We start from the raw sequence: 16,190 nt of genomic DNA, 5'->3' as shown, positions 1-16,190 counted from the left end.
TAGGCTATTTTGACACAAAACCTTCAGGCGTCCGTTAGGAAGCTGAAGAGAAAGTTCAACTTTTAGCACGACCCAAAGAACACATCCAAATCCACAAAAGCATGGCTTCACCAGAAGAAGATTGACGTTTGTGATCGCCCAGCCAGAGCCCAGACCTGAATCCAATTGAACATCTGTGGGGTGATCTGAAGGGCTGTGCACAGGAGATGTCCTCGCAATCTGACAGATGTGGAGTGATTTTGCAAAGAAGAATGGGCAAATATTGCCACGTCAAGATGTGCCATGCTAATAGAATCCTACCCAAAAAGACTGATTGCTGTAATAAAGTCCAAAGGTGCGTCAGCAAACTATTAGTTCAAGGGTGTGCACATTTATGTAACCAGGTTATTGCAAGGTTCCCCCCTCAAAGATTTCAGTTTGTTTTGCAATTGAGTTGTTATATGTCACATTAAAGGTGGAAAAAGTTCTGTCTCGTTCTTTAACGTCACAAGAACCTGGCATCATAATGGGGTGTGTAGACTTTTTATAACCACTGTATATATAAATGCCAAAGATTTACTTACTTCTTCTTGCCACTAAAGGCTATTCTGATGGAAATTATATCGGTTTGGAGAGCCGTCATGACTATCCCGTTAAGAAATGTCCTTATAAAAAGCCACTGCAGTTAAACATAATGTCATTAGCCAGTGTTATATATCTATTCAAATCAAAAAATTAAAACCTTTGTGCCGTTTTATACAGGCAAACTATGAAAATGTGTTAAGCACAAGCCTACAATGAAAGCAGTACCAACTAGAGTTGTAACAGTTTCAAAAGTAATTTAAACTAACTTTATATTTGCTGTAGATCTTTTCTCTTTTGGCTGGATCATTGGGATGGAGACTTGGGTCCTTTGAGGCAAGACGTAAAAGCATTGCTCTCTTTAAATCCATTCCTAGTTTTGAGTTTAAATCCTCCTTTGGAGTCTAAAAAAATAATAATCAAAAAAGATACAAAACATGACAAAAATTGAGCCAACGTAATATAAAAATGGTTAAATATACACAAAGTACATCAAACAGATAAGGCCAAAAGTTGTAATTATGTAAGGCAGGGGTGCCAAAGTTTTTGTTCTACAGTGGCCCACCTCGATGTCCGGTGGGCCTCTTTTGGCCCACGGACCACATGCTGGAAACCCCTGATGTAAGGTCTTATTTACAACATGGGTTAGGACTGCCTACATATTCACAGGCCCAGTATGTTAGCAGGGCCATACATGACCAATGGACACAAGCAACAATTTTTATAACCTCTGAAAGCCAATACCCTCTGTCATGATTAACTCATATAATGTAGTGGATGCATGGAAGGGTAACCCAGCAGAGGTGGTTAGTTTCTTTGTTTAAGCATTCAATGAGTTAATCTGAGGTTAAATTAAATGTGTTTTTGTGCATGCCCTCTGTATCTGTTCTGGCTAGAGGTGTCATCTTCCCAAAGGACTCCTGTGTTGATTCATGGCCTAACAGATAAGGATCCTTAGTTAAAGGAATTCCAATTCCTATCTTAAGTGGAGGGGTTTCCATCACCTTTACCCCACCACAACTTATTGGCACATCAAAGATGGGACCTGATTCTTGGGGATGGTGTCATATAATCATGTGGTCAGAGGGGTGTATGCTTGCAAAAGTCTGATTTAGGGACAATGCAGCGACCTCAAAGCAGAACTCCATGATATATAACTCCATGATTTTTATCGATTATAAAACGAAGGGTTTTTCAGAGCAAATGCCCCTCGTGTTATAATCCGTTTAGTGTGACTCACGGGAGTCACAGCAGCAGTTGCTACTTACAGTTCCTCCCTGCAGTCACTGCCGATTGGCCTGCCCACTTCCTTTTTCCAGTCCCTCCCTGCAATCGCTGCTGGAGAAAGAAAGGGGCGGGGCCAATCGGCAGTGACTGCAGGGAGGGACAGGGAGGAAGAAAGCGGCGGAGCCAAACGGCCGATTGGCTCCGCCCGTTTCCTTTGCATCGCCATGGCTGTGACACTCATCTAACTGTGAGTATAAAATTAATATTTGGGCTGCTGAAAGTTAGGGGAGGTGGGGGTTAATTTAGGGGCAGTTGTGGTTGATGGGGTGTTTAGGGTTAATTTAGGGGCAGTTATAGTTAATGGGTTAATTTAGGAGCAGTTGTGGTTGATGGGGTCTTCTCTTCAGGATTAATTTAATGCTGAGGACTGAGGGTTAATTTAATTAAGTTAATAAGGATAATTTAAGGTGCAGTTAGAGGTAAAGGGGGGCAAACTAAAGGGGAATCTAAATCCCTCTAAATCTGGGGGTATAAGGCATATAGGGTATATAAGGTGTGTGGCGTGTCTGGGAGGGCAGTGTGGCAAGCACAAACTGTTTGCTGTTTTATTTTTCTTTTGTATGTCTTGTTTTTTTGTAATTGTGTAGCACTGGGCTCAAATATGCATAACTGGGGGGCAGGTTGGGGAAATAAAAACAAGAACATTGTTTTATTCTGCCGTTTGTTTTTAACATCCTATGAGAGAGAGGGAGAGAGAGAGAGAGAGGGAGAGAGAGGTTCTAATTCGGATGTCTCACGAATCCGGTATCAAAATCGTGAGTGGTGGCAGACTACCTGGGGGGGATACAGGCAGGATTTGGGGGTTAATTTGGTGTAATGTATGCCTTGTTAAGGGGTCAAGTTAGTAAATCCAGAGGCCTGGTGCTATTAACCCCTTCATGCCCACACCGTCCACACAGCCAAAAATACCGCTTACCTTTAGAACATAAAAGTCAAATCCATAAGCAGCATCAATCAAGTTAAGTGTTCTCATTGTAACTGGGATAGAAAAAGTCTTGTCCAATATCTCACTGTATAGATCTCTTACGAAAAGCTGAGGCTTCCAAACCTTCTTTACCCTAGTAGAAAGCTATACGTTGTTTCGAAACAAAACCAATTATCAAGTTAGTATTGAAATAATCATATACAGGGTGGAGAGTATCTGCCTTTAACAAGTACTTGTCTTGGACAGTTATTTTACCAGCGCTACAAATAACTATGCATGTCGTGGTGCAAATTTAGGGCCTTAGTTCCAAACTATATATATATCCATATATACACACACACACACACACACACACACACACCGTATTTGCTCGATTATAAGACGACCCTGATTATAAGACGACCCCCCAAAATCTGAATTTTTTTTTTTTAAAAAAGAAAAAGCCTGAATATAAGACAACCTTATAGGAAAAAAGTTATACCAGTAAATGTTAATTCATGTAAACTATGTGAACAATTTGTTTTTAATAAAAGCTATGAAAAATATTTTGTTTTTATTTCCTTTTTTTCTCAACCTGCCCCCCCAGTTATGCACATCTGCCCCCTGGCTTGCCACTCTTCCCCAGAAATGCCTTATACCCCCTATATACCACTGTGCCCCATGATATGCCTTTTAACCCTCTAAATGCCACTGTGCCCCATGATATGCCTTTTGACCCCCTATCTGCCACTCTGCCTCCAGAATTGCCTTATACCTCTATATGCCACTCTGGCACTTAGGGGGTTAAAAGGCATATTATGGGACAGAGTGGCATATAGGGAGGTATAGGGCATTTCCCTCCTCCAAACTTACCGGAGCTTCTGAGTCCCCGGTGCGTAGTCCGTGCAGCGTGTAGAGGTCTACGCGATTCGCATAGACAACTTCCGCTGCAGCTGGGAGGAGGTGTGATTAGCAGCGGGGGTTGTCTGCGTCCATCGCAGACCTTCCACGGCTGTCGGAGATCACGGGGAACTCTGATCTCTGACAGCCGGGGAAGGTCTGCGCGATGGATGCAGACAACCCCCACTGCTAAGCGCACCTCCTCCCGGCTGCAGCGGAAGTTGTCTACGCGAATCGCGTAGAGCTCTACACGCTGCCCGGACTAAGCACCGGGGATTCCGAAGTACCGGTAAGTGTGTGTGTGTGGGGGGGGGGCGACGACAGGAGGATCCAGGTCCCCTGCATCGCTGTGGGGGATCTGGATCTTAGTCTCATAGTCTGACCTAGTTGAGGTCTGATTATAAGACGAGGGGTATTTTTCAGAGCATTTACTCTGGAAAAAACCTCGTCTTATAATCGAGCAAATACAGTATATAGTGTGTTAGAGTTATAAATTGCAGATGGTAAGCTTTACCCTTTACTAAATATAATTTTATAATTCTGGCATATTCTACCTTATCGTTATTGGCATATCGAAAACCACTGATCCATCCTTCACCTCCCCAAAGACCTTCATCTGCTTGAGGAGGAAAATACGGAACCACTGGGACATCTTGAACACGTTCTCTCTGCCCTGATTTGGGGTTTAGTCTATACTTCTGTCCATGGGGTTTCCAGTGCACAGGGGTTGGTTTCTGAGTTTCCTGCAAAGAGCGCAGGTAGTGAGCAGGTAGCCGTGAATAGATACCTTCCTTAAGCTTCAGGCTTTTCCAGATGGCAGGTGGATACTTATGGAGTGGCATCACTTTTGGTTCCCCTACAATTGATAAAATCAAAAAAAAAATATATAAAAATTTTCTTTAGGACTACATTTCACACATTATCTATATAGTCTAAGTTTTACTTTGAAAGAGAAAATGTTTTGAAACTTATAACCCGTCTTTTTTGTGAGACAAACAGTAACTATTATAAATAATTTAACTCTTTAAAGCAGAAGAAAACCTTGCACACAAGGGTCTGATGCAGGTAGGTATGTTTATTGGCGTTAGAAAAACGGCGTAATACCCACTAGGTGATAATTGATTATATAACAGAATGGGTACTTCCCCTGTAATGGTAAATGGGAATCTTTCATTTCATTACACTTGCAAAAGAAGAGAAAGTAAAAAATAAATTGATACATATATAAAACAATACGTGCTTTGTGTTCTAGAAGTGTAAAAAAGTAAAAAAAATTAAAAAAAATAAAAAAAAACTTAAACTGACTGCTTGTTTTCTTCCCATAAGTTAACATAATGTAACAAAAAAGAAGAAACATATTCATAGAGTATACCGTGTAAATTGTGTCAATTTGTGAGAATATTATATATTGCACTCAAAAAATTGATTTGGTTTTCTGACTCTTCAATTCAGTTTTCTCCCGAATGGGAAAAGGTTGCTTTTGGACTTGACTTCATGAATAGGAGAAGTAGAGAAGAAAAAAAGGAAGCAAACATAAAATTGGTGTACTTTAATTTCGATACATCTGCTTACATTTAGGTATGCAGTAAAACAAATCTTCTCTCTCGTGCTGAAATGTGGTTAAAAGTTTGTATTGTAGTCTCTAACAAGTCCGTGGGAGATCGGTTTGTCCACACTGTTAGCTGGGTCGTTGACGCTTTTTGTTAGCTGTGTCATTGACGCTTTTCGCCTTAATAGGCTTTTTCAAAGTAAGATGCCATCCTCACTTTGTTGGATGTTTTATAGGGATCCATTGCTTGGTCTCACTTGTGGGTTAAAGTTCTCAATCATTTCATTCATATAAACACGTGAATGCTTTTCAGCTCATTCCGTTGATGCAGGTTAGGGGATGCTTTTCAATTCATTGTTAAAATACAAAAGTAATTTTATGTGCTTTTTTTTTTCTACGAACACCTTCACCACAAAGAAGTCAAAACAGTGGCAACAATATGTTACATAGTCACATAGTAAATAAGGTTGAAAAAAGACCTACGTCCATCAAGTTCAACCCTTCTAACTAATCTTCCTATTCTTGATCCAAAAGAAGGCAAAAAAAACCCTAATTAAGCTACTTCAAATTCTGCCATCAGGGGAAATAAATTCCTTCTTGACTCCAAAAGGCAATCTGATTTCTCCTTGGATCAAGAAGCTCTAAACTATTAATGTTATTCTATTTATAGCCCTGTATGTCATGCCTTTCTTAAAAAAAAAAAAAAAAAAAAAAATATCCAGACCCCTTTTGAAGGCATTTACTGTATTTGATAACACCACCTCCCTTGGCAGTGAATTCCATACCTTTATTGTCCTCACGGTAAAGAATCCCTTCCTTTGTCGTCTATGAAACCTGCGCTCTTCCAGTCTCAGAGGGTGACCTCTTGTTCTTTGTACATTTCTGTTAATGAACAGGTCACTGAAGAGCTCGTTATATTGGCCCTGCATATATTTATATAATGTTATCATATCCCCTCCGAGACGCCGTTTTTCTAGCGTATATAATTTTAACTTTTTAAGTCTCTCTTCAGAACTAGTATCTCCCAATCCCGTTACTAATTTTGTAGCCCTCCTTTGCACTTTTTTTTTTAAGGACCGTTATTCCTAAATCCTTCTCATCGGTAGTTTCCCCCAGGGATATTCCATTTAAAGAATAGGTTGCATTTTTATTATTTTTACCATAATGCATAACTTTGCATTTCTCTATATTGAACCTCATCTGCCACTTGCAACCCTGTCTAAATCCTCCTGCGAAGAAGAAACATCAAGATTAGTCTGAATGACATGGCTCTTAATGCAGCTTGGGAGATCATTTATAAATAAATTAAAAAGAAGAGGACCGAGGACAGACCCCTGAGGCGCTCCACTTAATACCTGCATACAGGCTGAGAAACATCCATTTACAACAACCCTCTGCATTCTATCTTTTAGCCAATTTATGATCCACATACAGAGATTTGCCCCTAAGCCTATTTCTGTTAATTTGTAGAGTAGCCTTTTATGTGGAACCGTATCAAATGCCTCAGCAAAGTTCAGAGAAATCACATCTACAGCCACACCAGGTCTATATTTTTACTAACTTCTTCATTGAATGCTAATAGGTTGGTCTGACAAGACTGGTCTTTCACAAATCCATGTTGACTTCTACTAATTGGACTATGGATCAAGATATGATCTTGAATATATACCTTTATCAACCCTTCAAATGATTTCCCCACTACCGATGTTAAGCTTACTGGCCTGTAATTGCCCGGTTGAGATTTTGATCCCTTTTTAAATATGGGCACAACATCTGCCTTGCGCCAATCTAATGGAACTATGCCTGAGCTGAAAGAATCCCTAAAGATTAGTAATAATGGTTGGGCAGAATTAGGCTTAGCTCTTTCAGTACCCTTCGGTGTATAGCATCCGGTCCAGGGGTCTTGTCTACCTTAACATTATTTAATTGCTTGAGCACTTTTTCTTGTGTCAGCCAATCCCATGTTTGCTGCATTGGTTCCTTAAAATTAGCCAACAGGGACTGCATCATTGGCTCTTCCTTGGTATAAACAGAAGAAAAAGAAAAAAAAAAGCATTTAAGATGTCGGCTTTCTCTCTGTCCTCACTAACCAAATTTCCAGTTTCAGATAATAAAGGACCAACATTCTCTACCTTTAACTTTTTCCCATTTACATATTTAAAAAATTTAATGGGATTGGTTTTACTTTCCTTGGCAATAAGTTTCTCATTTTCTAGTTTAGCCATTTTAATTGTTTATTCCTTATTTATTATTTTACTTTCCAGGTAAGCCACATTTGGTTTTAATTTGTTTCTTTTGTATTTGTTTCCCATAGGTATATATTGGGATGTGTAGCTTTGCAATGTGTGCTTAAAGGTATTCCATGTGTCCTCTGTGTTTAACCCAGAGAACAATCCATCCCAGTCTATACATTCCATGGGTGACCTTAGCCTGTCAAAGTTTGCCCTTCTGAAATTAAGTGTTTTGGTAGAGCAGTTACCCATTTGCTTTTTGGAATTAATCTCAAATGAAACCATGTTATGGTCACTATTCCCTAAGTGTACTCTTAGTTAAATGTTTGAGATAAGTTCCTCATTGTTAGTTATTACCAGATCCAGACAGGCATCCATTCTGGTTGGGGTCTCTATTAATTGCGACATAAATTCATGTCGCAATTCGGTCATTAAGCAGGTTGAGAAACTTGCTGCCCTTAGTGGAACAAGTTCCACTATTCCAATCTATATCTGGGTAATTAAAATCTTCCATGATTAAAACTTTATTAACATTTACATGTAGAGTATGTAGGTGGAATATCCACTTCATTTGTTTCATACCTATATTTTTGATATCTCCTCCCTTCCTTCTTTTTCTGGATTTTTCTGTGATATTTAAATATTTTTCTTGATATCTCTTTTCTCGAATGTTTTATTTTAAGCAATTAGCTTGTTCATGTATACTTCTTCTTACTTAAAATTTCTAAGTGGTAGGAACCCCTATTAGCCAGGGGGTGATGGCAACTGTTTATTCATATAGTTATTAGGATCCACTTTTTTAAAAAAGATTTTTGTATATAGTTATGTGTTTTTTATATAAATGACTAGATAGAAAATGTTTACTTGTACTTGACTATAGTCAAAAGTTATACGAGCATCGTTTAGGTGTTATTAAGGTGGCATAAGAGCTCTTAACTGTGTCTTAAATCCTCTCCAAATGAATCAATATATAGCACATATAGGACCAGCTACGCTCACCCAAAATCTGAATATTAATTTAGGAAAAAAAGAAAAAGCCTGAATATAAGACGACCCTATAGGAAAAAAGTTTTACCAGAAAATGTTAATTCATTTGAACTATGTAAAATATTTTAATAAAAAAAATATTTTTCTCAATCATAGCTTTTGTTTTTATTTCTTTTTATTTTCCAACCTGCCCCCCAGTTATGCACATCTGGCCCAAGGCTTGACACTACCAGAAATGCCTTATACCCCCTATATGCCACTTTGCCCCATGATATGCCTTTTAACCCTCTATATGCCACTCTGCTTCCAGAAATGCCTTATACCCCTATATGCCACTCTGGCATATTAGGGGGCAGAGTGGCATATAGAGGGTTAAAAGGCATTTCTGGAGGCAGAGTGGCATTAAGGGGGTTAAAAGGCATTTCACAGAGCACTCTGCCTACAGAAATGCCTTATGCCCGCCCATTTAACAACCCCCCCAAATTAAAACTTACCGGTGCTTCTGACTCCCGGTGTGTTGTCCGGGCAGCAGGTATACGTCTACGCGATTTGCGTAGTCAACTTCCGCTGCAGCTTGACAAATTTGTTGTGAATCTAGGCGCCAGGTAAAAAAGTTAGGAGCCAGGATTTTTTTAAACTAACAGATGGTCAGGAGTGATCTGATCATCATCAGCCCACTTACTAAACTCACAGCATTTGACCTGGAAGCACCCTGGACTTTCAGGTCAGTGCTGTTTTTATTATTATTATTTTTTTTAACCCTTTCAATGCTGATGTTCCATTGGAGCACAACATTGACTGATATTTAGTCCCCACAAGCTTGTGGGGACAAAAGTTAACCCCTGCAATGCCACGAATGTCATACACAATTGTGGCATTGAAGGGGTTAACGCTGCACTGTCGCTCTCAGGGAGCGATCAGGCAGCAGGGGGGTGTTGGGGCTGCTCTCCACACTCATGGGGAGACCAAAGAACCCTCTCCCCTGTCCCTGAAGCTGCCTCTGGCAGCTGGGACTCAATTGCTGGTCTATAGACCAGCCATTGCAGGGGGAGTCTCTGATGACTGCTGTAGGCTTCCATGCCTACAGGAATCATCAAAGGGCTTGTGGGGGCTCGTTTTTGCTGTTGCTGGTCTGCCTGGGCTTCCAGGCAGACCACCAGCAGCAGAGCCCCTTACAAAAACGGGAATTAACCCCTAAATGCCGCGATCGCGGCATTAAAGGGGTTAACGCTGCACTGTCGCTCTCATGGAGCGATCAGGCAGCAGGGGGGTGTTGTGTCAGGTCCCCACACTTGTGTGGGGACCCAATCAACACCCAACCTCCTTCCCTGAAGCTGCCTGTGGCAGCTGAAAACACGATTGCTGGTTTTGCAGCAACCACGTTTTCAGCCTACAGGCTCACTCCGTGGGAGGGATCTCAGGCTAGGGGGCGGGCTCGGAGTGGCTGTGCTGTCTGCCCAGACTCCTGGGCAGACAGCAGCAGCGCCCCCGTGTGGTGACTCAGCCTCTTACATCCACATTGTTTTCTGGATGTAAGAGGCTGACAAAACCTAGGCGCCAGGACAAAATTCTCTGTCGCCATGGCGACCTGGCGCCTGGGATTTGTCGAGCCCTGCCCTAAATTAACCCCCACCTCCCCTAACTTTCAGTAGCCCAAATATTAATTTTATACTTACAGTTAGATGAGTGTCACAGCCATGTGGTTCTGGCCTTCTGGGAGAAGGAAAGGGTGGGGCCAGTTGTCACAGTGATTACAGGGAGGGACTGGTAAGTAGGAGCTGCTGCTGTGAGTCACTCAAACGGATTATATAATGAGGGGTATTTTCTGAGCGTTTGCTCTGAAAAAACCCTCATTTTATAATCGATAATAATCGATAATGAAATTCGTTGGCAAAGAATTTCATTATCGATTTTATCGATTAGTTGTTGCAGCCCTATCTTTATGTATAACGAGCTAGAAGTATATTACAGGCATTCTCTGTTTTTAAAACAAAATGGTGATATTCGTTTGCTGTTAAAATCCTTATGGTTTTTACACTGATCTAGGATTTTATCACGAATCTTCTTGTATTCATTTGTGGGGCCTTTCTGTAATATTGGTTATGGATTATCGTCTCTTAGATGTTGATAAGCTTCTCTAATATAATTATCTCTGAATTGTGTTACAACACCTCATTCTTTAGCGGCTGGTTTTATATCAATTTGTTCGTCCTGTTGTAACTCTTCATTCTTTGTCTGTCAAAAACTGTTTCAGATCTTATGCAAATCTCTTATTACCGTTGCGTAAAAAATCTGAATCGGCCCTGATTTGAAATTTGTTGGGTTCCAATATATTCATTAGTTTCATTTGTGGACTGGATTTGTGGTTTAAGAGCAAAACAGCATTTTAAGGCGTGTTGCATCTTGCTTTAAAAAAGCCTATTTGAAAGGCCAAACAAATCAGCAACCCAACCAACAGTATGGACACACTGTTCTCACACGGACTTGTTAGAGACAACAATACAGACAATTAACTACATTTCAGCACGAGAAAAAACATAAGCAGGTGTATAGAAATTAAAGTACGCCAACTTTATGACTCCTTTTTTAAAATTTTCTTCCCTACGTCTCCTATTTCTGAGGTTTTCAGTAGAAATCCGAATTGAAGAGTCAGAAAACCTATGTTGACACAATTTACACAGTATATACACAAGTTATACACAATATACAAGTTATAGCGCAAGATAGTGTAATTCACGAATTGGCATTTGGTATGCAATATAATGTGTTTTGTGTATGTTGTTAGGAGTCATTATTATGGGCTTTGATCAGGAAACCTCTGGTTTGTCTAAAGCCAAGCCTAAGCCATAAAGCGTACTGAGAAGATAAGGATCACCAGAGCCGAATGTGGGGGGTCATAAATTATACTGGGACATGTCCTCTGAATGACCCAAGTCAGAGCATAACCACATACAATGAAATATTGAGAACGTGTGTATGTATTGTGAGAGGGTCCAATATGAATGTATATTTGGATTGCCCGGGTTCTATCCTTTTGTTGGGTACCAAACATGTCCAGCTGGTGTATTTCTCCCCTGAGAGATGAGAATGGCTACGTCCCAAGATAGATAAGCCTAGTGTGTTTGGTGTCTAAAGATTCACAAAGATGATATGATCATATCAAATTATAATGGTATATTGTAAATTGCTAGTTTTGGGAAGACTACAGCAGTCTCAGGTAGAAGTCTGCACTGGGCTCTTGACAGGTATGATGGAGTGGACCATAAACTGTCAAGGTCAAACCCCTCTGACCCACCTAGGCGGGCTGGTCATTTAGGAACAACCAGGGTTCAATATAAGAAGATTTTAGATCTTTTCTCCTATTTTTTGGACTGTTTTGTAACTTGTACCCTGTATGTCATTTATTTCTGTATGTTTGCACACAGCACTGTAAAGTTTGTCAGATTAACCCCTTCAGGACCAACGTTTGCATACTGCGTCTTCCCTTGAAGTCCGTGCTCATGATTCGCTTCAAAGCGATCATGTGCACAGAATTGAGGGGGAGTGGCTGCTACCGATCGCTGGGGACACCCAGCGGTCAGTAGCAGCCACCCCTCGCGATCCCAGCATTCATAGCGACGCTGGATCGCGCATCATCAATGACATACTGTCAGGAAACAGGGTCCATACAGACGACTGTAAAGACCCAGAGCGCCCAAAGATGGAGTTCAGGAGGTATTGCGCAGGAGTGGAGTAGGACAGGGCCTGGTGCAGGGCGACCACACTCACCCAGGTGGGCATCTAGGGTTGTGCAGCCACATACCAGCGCCCTGACATAGCAGCAGAAGTAGTCTAGAACAGAGCAGAACGAAACTTGGCTGGATGTGGAAATCCGAACAAAACTTGGAAATATCCTGCAGGCACCCTGGAGCAGGCATGAATCATAGCACTGGAATCGTGTGCAGGATGCTGCAGGCTGGGAGTATGGAAGCTAAGCAGATTATATAACGGAAACAAGCAAGGACAGAGCAAGGAGCAAGGAGGACAGAGCAAGGAACATAACCAGACAAGACATACATGATACAGGGCACAACAAAGGACAGGGAACAAGGCAAGGAACACAGGGGAAGGAGTGAGGAGCCAGAATCCTCGGACGCTTCTCCTTTAAGCAAGGATAGGACATATTAACTGGGACATGGGGAGAGGAGAGAGGAACCAGAATCCTCAGATGATTCAAGGAAGGAGGGTAAGGGTACATAAGAGACAGACAAACATGCATACAGGAACTAGCCTAGGACTATATGATAACAATTGGAGATTCCGTCACATCATATGGCCATAGTATGCTTAGCCCACCACTATGCCAAAGTACTCCAATAACGGTGGGTCCTAACGCTAAGCCCTGCATTCAAAAGTACTGATAAACTAAACATTGAATCCAAACACAGAACCGAGAAGGACATACCTTAGACTGCAGACTGAGACAAACAGAACAAACGGGTGGGACACACCTTATAAAGGAAACAGAGCTGAAGCAAAGAGCAGACTGGAATCAAGGAATCAGAGGTTCAGGACAGAGCATACGGAAATCCAGGAGCGGATCACAGCAAAACATGGGAACTGAGGCAAGGCAGGGAAAAACAGAGATATGCAGCTCCGCAGCCTGGATGGACCCTGACACGTACCTGGTACATCCCGGTCTGCCAGTGACCTTTGACCATTAAGTACCAGGTGCGTCCCAGTCTTGAAGGGCTTAAATGTTTAATCAGCTTGTGTCTTTGCTCTCTAGCTAATATGAAATCACTCTTCTGTGGGATACGTTACCAAAGGGTTAATTATATATGTCTGATTAGTAAAGTAAGGTTGTTATACTATAATTCTAATGTGTTTGGGGTAACCTAAGATGCCCGGATACAAAGTCTTGGTGGTGGCAGCACATTGTGTACTACGGGTATAGTGTAGGAGCGATTGCTGGGGTTAATGTAGTGGTTAGCAACAGGTAACAAGGGATCTTCGAGTCTCACCCCGAAGGGTGAGACTCCTTTAGCCTTCTTTGGAGAGAGAGAGGGGCCAGCAAAGACAAGCTGCACTGCCTCATAAAAAAAAAAAAGAAAACAGTGTCCAAAACATAGTGCCAAATCATAGTGATGTGTTCGGTAACCGTGAAAACAACAAATTAATAGGCACTCGTGAAAAACAAAGTGATGAAATAAATAAATAAATAAGGGCTGGCCATTTCTGGCCTAGCCTAGGTTCAAAAATATTCAGCTTGACCACAAGTCCAGAAGGTACAAGGGGAAAAGCATGTGGTAAGGAAGGCAGCCAAAGTGGATTGTGCGCTCACGACACGCAGTGGCGTGCAAACTGAGCATCGTGACTCCAGCATTTCTGCCAGGGCAAATCAGCACCTCGGGCTCCAAGCTTTCCCGGCCCTAAGGCCAGAGGATCAGTGCCCCCACCCCCTGTCCTGGGGGTACTACACTTGATCTTAGCCTAGAGGCCGACAGGTAACAAGGGATCTGGTGTCATTAACCCTTTTACTTCTACACTCTCCCCACTGTCTCAGCAGGGCCAACAGCCCGTGTTCATGTAAGATTATGTGAATTTCTGGGAAGCAAGCAGTCAGTTAAGTAGTTTTTTTTTTTTATTTATTTATTTTACTTCTTTCCACTTCTATAAACACAAAGCGCACATTAACGCCTTAAGGAGCAGGCTTTTTTTTTCATTTTGTGACCAAAGCTGTTTTAACACTTTTGCAGTGCTCATGTTTAGCTGTAATTGTCTCCTCACCCATTTAGTGTACCCACACAAGTTATACGTTTTTTTTTTTCAGGAGAAGAAAGGCTGTCAGATCCTATTCATCAAAGATTGAAAAGAAAAAACCCTCTCGCTTTTATTTGAAAAATACTCAGCTAATGAAAAAACCTGCTAAATATTCTATTTCCTGAGTTTAGAAATACCTCTGTTAGTTTTTTCTTTTTTCCTGCAAGTTATTAGGCAATAAGTACAAGTAGCGTTTCGCTATTTCAAAAGCATTATTTTCCCCAAATCTGGTCATTTTGCTCCATGTGCTATTTCGGGTATCTCCTGGTATATGTCACTGTCACACAACACCCCAATATGTGTTCAGCAATGCACACATTGTACTTCAGGTATGAATTTACCACCATCACACCATTTTTTTTTAGACACCACTTGGGTATTTGAAATGCTAGTGTTTAAACTATTTTCCACGTCTGTAATTTTAGCGCTTGCTCATAATAAAACTTTTTTAAAATTATTTTTTACTGGAACTGGATGGTTTCCCTGGTGGTGACATCACTGCATAATTATTTTTAAATGTTAACACATTTTGTTTTAGCTATTTTATTAAAAAATGTTTACTAATTACATTGTGAGTGGCAAAATCTTGCGAGTGGCAAAATCTCTAGCAGTAGCGCTTGTGAGCGCTCTCCAGAGCAGTCACTGTACATCCCGGGGTGGGTTTTCCACTGAAGCTTAACGGGCCAGGTAACGACCAATGAAGTGCCTAGCACGTTATTTCATTAAACATGCTTGGAAAGTGATTTATGATCACTTTCTTCGCTTAAACTGTGTTGCTGTAATGCCTCCATGTCCACGCATTCAGCAACACTGAGATCGTCATCAGGAGCCATGTCTGGCCCCTCCCCGGGGCTTTGACGACCACCCATTTTAAAAAAACTCCTAAACTTAAATGGTGTTGCTGAAATGCCTCAATAGCGAGGCATTCACCGACACCAGACTCCCACCCTTGGAGGCGATGTGACCGCTCCGGAGAATGGTCACAACCGCCACTGCAAGAGACTTTGCCACTCCCAAGATGGTGACACGGCCTTAAAAAAAAAAAAAGAAGTTATGAAAGTTCGCCAGAGAACTCTGGCTCCTTCAACCATGCAAGTCAATGGAGGCCAGCTTTCTAATCACAATGTGCTTACTAAAATATTTAAAAAATATGGAAAAAAAAATACCTAAAAAAAAAAAGTGGTAACATTTAAAAATAATTATGCAGTGATGTCACCATCAGAGGAACCATTCAGTTCCAGCAAAATGTAAAAAAACAAAGTACAAAAATAATAATAATAAAAAAAACAAGTTTATTATTATGAACAAGCGCTAAAATTAGCGTTGTATCTTCCCAAAAATCTTGACATGGAAAGAGTTAAAATAAAAGCATTTAAAATACCCAAGGGGTGTAGGATTGATCAAAACGGAAAAAAAGCACACTTACCAAATGTGGCATTTTAGTCCCCAAACACCAATCAAAAGATGTTGCTAAACACATGTTGGGGTGTTTGACACTGACATGTATCAGGAGCTGTAAATTTACACCTGAAGTACAATTTGTGTGATTTTTTTTTTTTTTAAACTCACTACCACAAATTTTGAGAAAGGCTGGTGGTAAAGTTAGTGCATGGAAAGGGTTAAAATACCGCCATTTGAAATATGTCTAGTTTTTAAAAATATATGGTTTGATGGAGTAAATTGAATTAGCAGGCTTCAAAGATGGCCGATTTAGGACATGGGGTTAGTAGGACCAGATGTTAAAGTTCCAAGTTGAAAACCGCACACTTCTCAAATGTGGCATTTTACCTCCTAAACAATTAACAGTAAGTATAAAATTAATATTTGGGCTGCTGAAAGTTAGGGGAGGTGTGGGTTAAATTTAGTCGTTCATCAACCCTAATTTTATCAATGCACATTTTGCACTTGAGCTGGTCCTCAGTGCATGTTTGTGAGTTTATTTATAATAAATTATATACAGAGAATTTTT

At 40.9% G+C, this 16,190-nt stretch overlaps 1 protein-coding gene across 1 annotated transcript in view; it reads right to left on the bottom strand.

The window, feature by feature from the left end:
- Positions 1–16,190, bottom strand: part of MRPL28 (mitochondrial ribosomal protein L28) — a 43,902-nt gene that overhangs the window by 12,502 nt on the left and 15,210 nt on the right. The window contains exons 2-4 of the mRNA XM_053472129.1: positions 4,207–4,508; positions 2,765–2,917; positions 831–965 (exon numbers count right to left, since the gene is read on the bottom strand). Of these exons, the coding sequence (XP_053328104.1) occupies positions 831–965; positions 2,765–2,917; positions 4,207–4,494 (576 nt within the window). The 5' untranslated portion in view covers positions 4,495–4,508. The remainder of the gene's footprint in view (positions 1–830; positions 966–2,764; positions 2,918–4,206; positions 4,509–16,190) is intronic.

The sequence above is a fragment of the Spea bombifrons genome, chromosome 7, assembly GCF_027358695.1.
Source record: "Spea bombifrons isolate aSpeBom1 chromosome 7, aSpeBom1.2.pri, whole genome shotgun sequence".
Classification (NCBI taxonomy): Eukaryota; Metazoa; Chordata; class Amphibia; order Anura; family Pelobatidae; genus Spea; species Spea bombifrons.
Note: the sequence above shows the minus strand (reverse complement) of the source record. Positions and strands in the feature narration are given on the sequence as shown.